This window comes from Arachis hypogaea, chromosome 6, assembly GCF_003086295.3.
Source record: "Arachis hypogaea cultivar Tifrunner chromosome 6, arahy.Tifrunner.gnm2.J5K5, whole genome shotgun sequence".
Taxonomy (NCBI): domain Eukaryota; kingdom Viridiplantae; phylum Streptophyta; class Magnoliopsida; order Fabales; family Fabaceae; genus Arachis; species Arachis hypogaea.
In genome coordinates this window covers 116,807,590-116,817,609 of record NC_092041.1, presented here as the reverse complement: position 1 = coordinate 116,817,609, position 10,020 = coordinate 116,807,590, and the positions used below count along the sequence as shown (strand labels likewise).

The 10,020-nt window shown below is 31.3% G+C and overlaps 2 protein-coding genes across 2 annotated transcripts; both read right to left on the bottom strand.

Annotated features, from left to right (window-relative positions):
• Positions 1 to 877: 877 nt before the first annotated feature.
• On the bottom strand, positions 878 to 1,692 carry LOC112756112 (ethylene-responsive transcription factor ERF011-like). The gene has a single exon (XM_025804550.3). The coding sequence runs from the start codon at positions 1,541 to 1,543 to the stop codon at positions 950 to 952; it is 594 nt and encodes a 197-aa protein (XP_025660335.1). The 5' UTR covers positions 1,544 to 1,692; the 3' UTR covers positions 878 to 949.
• A 5,820-nt stretch (positions 1,693 to 7,512) lies between these two features.
• On the bottom strand, positions 7,513 to 10,020 carry LOC112756111 (uncharacterized). Its single transcript, XM_025804549.3, has 2 exons — positions 9,238 to 10,020; positions 7,513 to 8,654 (listed from the first exon to the last, which is right to left on the bottom strand). Exons 1-2 carry the CDS (start codon positions 9,907 to 9,909, stop codon positions 8,073 to 8,075), a joined length of 1,254 nt encoding a protein of 417 aa, XP_025660334.1. The 5' UTR covers positions 9,910 to 10,020; the 3' UTR covers positions 7,513 to 8,072.

Below are 10,020 nucleotides of genomic sequence, written 5' to 3'. Positions count from 1 at the left end.
ACACTTACCAAACCAATAATAACTTACATTTATACAGATGGAATCTAATAAAAAATACTAAAAAACTTATAAAATTTATTATTTTTAACTAATAATTAATTATTAATATTAAAAAATATAAACTAAAAATATATTATTAAATTATTAAATTAAAAAAATTAAATTAATAACTAAAAACAATGATCAAAACTAATAAATAATAACAAAAAATAATAAATTTTAATAAATTTTAAATATTTTTTTAATTTAATTTTTATATATTATTACTGAATAAAATTTTGTTAACAGATAACCTTTTTGTATGTTTCCTAAAGTATCTACAGATTAAGGATACATCAATATATTATTAAACTTACTATTTAATATATATATATATATATATATATATATTAAATTAAATAATTATATAAAAGATTTATATGATAAAAGTATTAAAATTAAATTTTTTATATATTCCAAAAAGATACGAATATTTTTGTATGCATGATAATGTGAATCGTAGCACAGGGAAACTTATACTAGCTAGCATTTGCTAATATATAGTAGAAGCCTTAAACAATAATTTGTGTGCTCAATAACATTATCAAAAACAAAACCTATTGATATACATACCCCAATTTTTACTATGAATGATACACGTATATTTTCTAGATGGTAAAAACTCAAGTGAAGTCGACTTCACGTGAAGTTGATATTTAAGAGCCGTTAAGTTGATATTTAAGAGCCGTTAGATGAAAATTTAGTTAAATCAGTCAAATCATCTAACGGCTCTCAGGCATTAACTTCACGTAAAGTCGACTACACCTGAGTTTTTATCTTTCTAAAAAGGGAGAAAAAGCTTGAAGACAAAAAAAAAAAAGTAAAAAGGGTTAATATATAGACACAAATTCATTATATATATATGAATATATATAATATTGATAGATATTTCCAACCATACAATAAAATACTAGAAAGCAAGAGAATCTCCTTCATCATCAGGTTTAGGAAACTCATTTAAATCAGGTTTCTGAAGGAGAGAGGAAGTTGATGAACAATTATTAATATTATTGTTGGAAGATGCATGATTAAGTGCTGTTTGGAGAGCATCCACTCTTGCTCCAACTTGTGTTGCTCTTTTGCGTATGGAATCTGCTGACATGTCGCATTCTGGTTCCAAACAACCACCATCCTTGTTTCCTTCATCTTGAAACAACAACTCCGGAAAGTTGAGCCGGGCCGAGGGGCCTCGGAGGTAGAACACGGCCGTGTCGTATGCTCGCGCGGCCGCTACCGGTGTAATGTACGAGCCTAACCATATTCTTGACCTCTTGTGAGGTTCTCGAATCTCCGCCACCCATTTTCCCCACTTCCTCATCCTTATCCCTCTATAGGGTTTGTTTGATTTTTCTTTTTGAACTTTTGATTTCGTCTTACCAGGACTTCTGTTATCACTTCTACTTCTATTATTTCTATTCCGACTTATCACTGATGAGTTAGTAGAACAAAAATAATTCCTATCTTCCATGTTTAGAAATCTATGGCTACGTACTATATATAACATCAAACCCTATCTAACAAAGTAACAAGCATGTGGGTTATGTGGATATTTATAGGGGTATCAAAACTTGAAGGGAAGATTATTCTATTTAGACCTAGAACAACAACAATGGTTTCTCCCGGTGATACTATATTTTTTTTATATCTATGAAGATGGATGGAAAATATTATCATTATTGTATTTATATAGAATGATAAGTAGTTTGTAGGGAAAGGAGAGAGAAAATGAGTTTTCAACGTGTCGTGTTGTGGGGGTTGCCACGTTGATTTTAATTCCTTCGAGATAAATTAAATTCAATGGTGGCCGACACAAAACATCACAAGTAACCATCTCAACTATATCTACATATATGTATACATACATAAGTATATATATATATGAACAAATTAAAATACATTCTAATAATAACATTAAATAAATGAAAGCACACCCTGCTTTTGTGTTTTCCTAGTATTTTTTGTATGGTATATTATGGCAAATATGTGGTTTCTATGAACATACAGTAGAAAGAAGAACAAAGCTTGAGTCTTATTTAATTTAGGGTTCATAGTTGTTTTTTTTTTCTTTTTATCATGTATATATATATATATATATATATATGACAAATAACCTTTATATCTGGGTGGTTTTGATTGAATCACCATATATATTGATATTCAAAAAATAATCATATTAATATATATATATATATATATGGTAGCCTTTGGTAGAGAGATAGAAACGGAAAGACTAAGAATGAGAGACAGAGACTAAGAGAAAGGAATTGAAATAAATCTCAGTATTCTGTTTGGTACAAAATCGGAGACAGGAATTGAAACAAGAATGAAATTCTAATTTAATTTGCACAAAGGGTAAAATTGGAATTAATTAATTGAAATGAAAGTATTTTAGGTATAAAATGTTATTAAAGTTTCGGTCTCCATCTCTAAAAATTTCAGTTTTCTGTGTCCCTACTTTTTGGAGGTACTAAAATACTGAAATTTTAGAGACAGAGACAGAAATTTTAGTACCAGTCTCTGAACTAACAAATACAATACTGAATCTCAGTCTCTCAGTCTCTGTCTCAGTAGCTCAAAACAAACGCTACTATATATATATATATAATCACCATATATATATTAATATTACTTACGCCACTTTAATTAATTAATTAATTAAAAAATACCAATTAGTGACGCATCTAATTAGGTTTTGTGTCAGAAAATAATATTAATGTTATTTCTCATGTTATTGATATGTTACGCTATATATATTATAAGGTCCAGGAGATAGAATAGGGGGTTGAGTTTATACATGATGGCTTAAAACATAAGTAATTTAATTAGCAATTGCGGTAATAACGTTTATATATATACTCATATATATATATATTGGAGTTTGGTCATGCAATGATGATGATGATGATGATGTTAATGAATTTTTGGTTGGTGGAAAACAAGGGGACAGGTGGATGCAATCAAAGAGAAGAGTGAAGTCGGTGGTAATATATAGATATAGATAGATGAATATATACACGAAGAGATGCATTTGGAATCATGAATATAAGGATGCAAGTAGAATAGAATATATAACTTTGCGTCCACGCAATAATGGAAGTAACACATACACGTGTAATGGAGAATACATACTTGAGTTTGAGGGCGTCCTTCTTAGCTTTTTTCTTTTCTTGCTTCTAAACTTCATCACTATTCGTTTCATTATATGTAGTATTCAGAATAAATGATGATTTGTACTTATAAAAAATATAGATATTGATAAATATATCTATATAAGAATAAAATAATAATTATAATTATGAAAGATAATTTTTGTGTGTCAAAAATACTCAAATATTAGTTATATAATTGATCTGTTAGAATATTTTTGACATACAAAAATTATCTTTCACTACGTTACCAACAACATATCTGCCAATTTCTGTCAACTCTTATTTATAACTGTGTTTTATAGAAGTGTCTTCGTGGATGTGTCTAATAAAAATATCTTTTTTATGGTTGTGTTTAATAAAAGTGTCTTTATAAATATATTTTGTAGATGTGTCTCTTTATATATGTATTTAAAATATAATAATTAATTATTGTTGGTAATAAGTTGGCAGATAATATATTGGTATCATATACTTTTCTTTGTCATTTTATTCTTATATGAATATATTTATCAGCATTTATATCTTTCATATTTGTAATTATTCGTAGTATTCAAGATTCGGTCTGGTTCAAAAACCGGTTCACCATTAAGTATATTTTGATGAAGGCTGTATTATGATGTGTAGAGAATTCCATACAAAAATAACGTTTTGTTTTATAACAAATTTGTCAATATAGTTCATTGGTTAACTTCGAATTATTAATAAAGAAATGCTCATCATTATCCACTTGCATTGACACTGATTTTGATGTGCTTAGACTTTTTTGTAAAGTGGCCTCCATTAATCAATCAATTACTACTAATTCTTTCGCATTATTTTTTTTTTTTAATTTGTTTTATACGGTAAAAATTCAAATTTATTCAAATCATCTAACGATTTTCTTCAATTATCAATTTTACGTGAAGTCAATTGTCCTGAGATTTCACTGTTCTCTCTATATATATACGTTTATTAATATTTTAAAATATATAATGGCACAAGGTGTTTTTTTTTAAAGGTGAAAGGCGAGCCTCAATAATAGTAGCATCTCAAGGGTTTGGAAAGATTCTCGCATGTTTTTTTAAACCCAAGTCACCAATAACTTTATCATAAATTCTTAATTGAGTAATATTGACTTCTATATTGTTTAACTCAAAATATATTGTTTGTTTTAATTTCTCTCGATAACAACTTAATTGTGATAGTTATTAAGCAAGTATAATTAATAATTTTTATCTATCCGTACACCTACGCATTAACAAAATTCTTTCACTGTTTTTTAACTTTACACAATTATTTTAAAATAGGAGTGTTTGTAAAGAAACAACCGAAAAGTTTGGTAACAAAAAAAATTAATAAAAAATAGTCATAATTTATCTTATTTAGTATTAATTAATTATTATGACAATTAATGAATACTAAATACTATAATTAATAAATATTAAATAAAGTAAATTTTGACTGTTTTTTTTGTCTCTTTAATATTATTCAAAAAATAAATGGAGTCTTACAAATGTAAGTATAATAATTAATAAATTAATTAATTTCTAGTTAGTAAGTTAATTAATTAATTGGTTGATTAATTAGTAATTACATTTGTCGGATGTTGGGTTGTCATCATCATCAGCATGATATGAAATTTAAAGGCATTCACCAAAGCTTCATTTTCAACGGTAGATATCATTTTCTTCTTTTCTTCCAATTATCAAAACGACCAGTTTTTTTTTTTTTGGTGACTATCAAAACGACCAGTTAATTCAGTTTCTGTTGCATTATATTTGGATGTTTGTTAATAATAATAATAAAAAGAATAATAATAAAATTAAATTATGTTTGCTTTAAGAAAAAGTTAAGAAAATAATTTCTATATTTTGTAGAACCGTACACAAGAAAATGACAAAAGTGATTGTATCTCAATTATCTTAAATAATAAGTTAGGCGAAATTTCATTCAGCTTGCAATTTGAGACTAAAGAAGAAATTAGTGATGATTTTTCCAACATGGAAAAGAAGTTCAGTCGGCAGACCTAGCTTTCTCTCCAGTTGAATATATACTTTTTTTTTTTTTTAGCCTTCAAAAAATATTCTTTACTAATCTTAGTTATTTAACACTTTTTATAGATAGACAATGACTTTCGTAAATAATGTGAATAACAGACTTTAAAATTGATCCAATAAAATAAAAATACACTACACCTCAACGAAAATCACAAAAATCACAAATAGAAAAAAAAAAGTTACCAACTTACCATATATGTCACTTATTAGTCATTAAATTCATTGTCTACCTATACTTTTCTTAAAAAGTCTATTTTATCAAAATTTTGAACACATATAGCTCAAGATTATTGTGATGCATTTTTTTAGACTAGTTTCTTGATAATACTAAGATAAGAGAAATGTTTTTTGTAATTATATAACCACGACTTTGAGTGTTGTTTTATATTTATAAACTAATTAACATTATAAGTAATTAAAGATTTCAATTAGTTTAAATTAAATTTGTGAAATAGATAAAAGTACATGTTAAACGGCTGTGTACAAAAGCTTGCAAAGCTTCATGAATCGTTCATACTTCATAAAGATAAGCATCAAATTATTTTATTTTAACAAAGACACCTCAAAGAGTGGGACAAATGACTCAGAGCTTTAAAGTTTCAACTTCATATGCTTTGCAGCGGCTAAAAGACAAATGAGCAAATCCCATTACTCTTGGTTCAGTTTATCTTTCTCTAATACTCATTATATCCTTAATTTTGTATTATTTACATGTTAGTCTTACCAAGCTTATTGGCTTATTTTAATTTGTAGTGAGGTATTACTATTTGTATGTTGATCAAATATTCTTTCCCTTCCTCTCTTCTTCATTATTATTTGGGAGCTCTCTTTTTTTTTACCATAAATAGGAGATTCGAACCTGCAACCTCTTAATTGAATATGACCATATGGGGAGACTATGCCATTTGAACTATAACTCATTAACTTATTTGGGAGCTCTCTTGTATTCTCTTTGTTATCATGTTTCATGTAATGTGGTGATTGGTCATATTATTTGATGAAATAAACCTCACATTAGTCCTTAAAAGAATTAAAATATCAGTTTGATTGTGGAAATATTTGCAATAACATCCTTATGGAATATGCCTCGTTATTTCTATGTACACACATATGATAGAAAGTCTATTCATACCTAATTTTTCAATCCTTAGCCACTACCAAAACCCTTTTTTGTTTCTTTAAAAATGAAAATTTTTCCACCTGTTTGTCAATAAAAGCTATCTCTGCTAAAAATACACAAAAAAGAAATTCTACTACTAAAAACTAGATTAATTTGACTTAATTCCAATATCATATCCTATGTTTAGGGTTGACAATTCATATCCTACCCGCGGGTATCCATAGGGTAGAGTACAGTTCGGGTATGTCTGCGGGTAGGGTAGGGTACGGGTTTAGAGTGTACCCTACCCTACTCTACCCGCACCTTATATGTAATACATACTTTATAAAAATTAGGTATATAGTGAAGGAAGTGAGAGTTGAACCCACAACCTCTTTTATATAATAACTTACAATAAATGAACAACCATTAGAACTAGTTAGTTAATTTAATAATTTAGAGCATTAGTTTTTTATTTTTTATGTTATTAATATGTATAAAATTTGAAATGATTGAATTTTATATTTACTTTGAAAAAATTTGATATTTCTGTGGGTAGAATAGGGTAAGGTAGGGTTTAGAATTTTAGGATGCAGGTAAAGTAGAGTAGAGTTTTAATAAAATTTTCAACCCGCGGGTAGGATTAGGGTTTGGTCCTTACCCTACCCTACCCATTGCCAGCCCTACCTGTGTTCCAATTTAGGGAAACCCTTGAACCATACCACATAATGAAGGTGAAAAACTTTAAAATCCCTTCACAAGCACTCATATTTGTTCACAAGAATGAAAAGTGCTTGTTCACAAGGTCAAACTCTTGGTCCTATGTGTTGCCATTTGTTGTCTTCTTTTTCATTAGACGTGTTTAATATTATTGACAGAAATTCATTGATCTAGCTAGAAAAAGATAAATGATATCTGTACCTATTTCTGAGTGTAAACATCAAAAGTGAACCCCACAATAGCTTCATTAGCTTGTAAACCAAATACTAATCCGGAACCTCATGAATAATAATATTTTTGGTGTAAGATAAGAAGATACTTGGCTATAACTCAAATTTTGATTTTGATTGTGGTCTAGGATAAGTTGAAAATCATGCATTTCAGTTTTGTCCCCCACACAACTTTACAGTCAGAACCCGCAATGCAAACAACATAATATAATCACATAGAACTACTAAAGCATGTAATATATGACACAAAAACCTTCAATTTCTCTGTTAAATATGGTTATAATATACTTGGGAAATAAATAGAGTCTTATTAATAAGAAAAAAATAATTTGAAATGCTTCACAGTAAATATATACCATTCAAAAGCTTGAATCTTGAACCAGCACTACCTATAGCAGAATGCTGAAGAAAAAAGAATTGCAGGCAGCATCGTTAAAACAAAGACCTCATTTTTATAGCAGGAGGAACCATACTCCATCAGCTATAGATGCCATGAGTTCAAGTTGCCACATAACATTATCCTCCATTCAATTGGTTATTCCCATTCCTCCTCCAATAAAAAAATTTGACTCTGAAACCAACATATCCCTGTTTAAAAAAATACTGGTACTTCATTTCAATCCTCCAAAGATAAGATCATTCCCACCACTTTTTGGTACCGTAAGGTCCAAAAAAGTGACAATTGTTTCCTTTTTGGTCCACATTTTAGCTTTCCACAAGAATATATACAGAGATTCCAAGACGCTATAATAAGAATTGCTCATAGAAAAGAATCAATCATTGGTTCATAGCTGCCATGTCAATAGAACCCATCATCTTCTTGATCACTGTCTTCATCATAATCTTCTATGTATTCATCCTCACTACTCCCCAACAGATAATCGTCTTCATCCTCCTCTGAAATTGCCGCAGTAAAATCAGTCCTCGCTGCTGCAAGTTCATCTACAAGCTCATCCAAATCACTACTCCCATGACCACCACCACTGTCAAATCTCGACAATGAAAAAAACCCATCATCATCTTCTTCTTCCACGACAAAACCGTCCCTTCGAGCCCTACTCCTGCTGTTCTCGATCACCAGATCCTTCTCCGAGACATTCCCATTCTCAACATCAATCCAAGGAAACCACAAATCGGCGTGCCTCCCCAGTGCCCTATCCCAATCCCCAACGACCACTGTCCCCAATTCCCTCTCTCTTGCTCTCCTCAACATCTCTGCGAAATCCGAATCATCTGAAACCAAAACCAGCCAATCAATCCCCCTGGTCATTGAGTGCTGCATCTGCCTCTTCAATGCCCAATCTGCAGCCTGAGGCTTATCCTCCACAGTCTTCACATATACCCCAGCCCTCCTCAGCTCTGAAGCTAGCCCATAACCAATCTTGTGTTACAAGAAACAAAATATAAAATACTAATATACTATATAGAAAGCGATGACAATATGTGACTGAAAAAGTTTGCATAATGGAACAGAAACAAATTGTTCATCATAACTACAGTGAGGCGTGTAAACACCAACCTTATGTATATTTCAAACCAATTTTAAGTCGAGTAAATGCAGAAATTTCATGTAAAACTCTGCGCTTTACTTTGTTTCGATAAGTTGATGTATAATGGTGTGTATCCAACATAATTTGTGAAACTATTAGGTTTTCATAGAGTGCTCAAACGGATTATGCTCATACCATAAATGGAATGACATTTCAGCTTAACATACAAGATAGTTGCTGGTGCAGATGAAATATCACCCCATTGATAATACGATTATCATCAACTAAGTAGTCTCTTTTTTCATCTTTGTAACACCCGAACCCTATTATTATTATTGTCAGAAATCTGACTAATCTAGCAAATTGGTTATGATTCTAGAACAATGCATAAAAATGAACAGCATTACATGGCACTAACATTTAGCAAGCAAAATAAAAACAAGGATGATTAACAGAAAAAGAAAAGAAAGAAACCTTGGGCCTGATGAGAGACCTAGCAGCCTCATTATACTTTTCATTCCCCTGAATAAACCTCTCTTTAAAACGCTGCCGTTTCTTCCCTTTCAAGGATTTCATCCGATTAAGCTTCTTCTGCCTCTCTCGTTCATGCAACTGCCTGAAATGCTTCTTCAGATCCAGATTGGTGCGACATTTTCTCCCGCAGACGGAACACCTGTAGGGCTCTGACGGCACCACCAGGCCCTTCCGTTCCAGCACGTCGAGGTGCTTTCTCTGCCGGCGATCCTGTAGGACCCACTGCGGGAGGTGGATGAATGTGTGGCGATTGGCGTAGGCGGAGATGTCGACGACGTTGCCGAGGTGAGTTGCGAGGCGCGTGAGGGAGCGTGCGGCGTCGTATGGGGGTCCTCGTGGGGGCTTGTTGTCGAGGTCCCAGAGGACGACTACTTTGGGGTGCTTAGGGGTGTAGATTCCTTGGTTGTTCTTCACCATGTCGATTTCGATCGGAGAAGAAGAAGAAGAGCATGCTGTGATGATTGGCGTTTGATGGTGGCATTTCAAGTTTGATGACGTGTGTGGGAAGAAGAGTGAGAATGAGAGAGAGTGAGAGTGGAAGAAGTGGAGTTTGTTGGCCGGTGTTTGATTTGTGGGGTTCAAAACACTGGCTGTGACTGTGAGGGACTTCATGTTTTCATGCTTTGCTTTGTTTTCTGCAGTTTTCGTTTCAGCAAGAAGATAGATAAGGCTGCCAAATGACCAAATCACCCTCTTGGATACAGGATGGGTTGATTTTTTTCA

What these genes read in the sequence shown, in the direction of transcription:
- LOC112756112 (XM_025804550.3), bottom strand. Translation starts at nt 1,543, where the DNA reads ATGTTATATATAGTACGTAGCCATAGATTTCTAAACATGGAAGATAGG.
- LOC112756111 (XM_025804549.3), bottom strand. Translation starts at nt 9,909, where the DNA reads ATGAAGTCCCTCACAGTCACAGCCAGTGTTTTGAACCCCACAAATCAA. An exon ending in GGTCTCTCATCAGGCCCAAG is followed by an intron (nt 8,655 to 9,237) that starts GTTTCTTTCTTT and finishes TTGTAACACAAG; the next exon opens with ATTGGTTATGGGCTAGCTTC.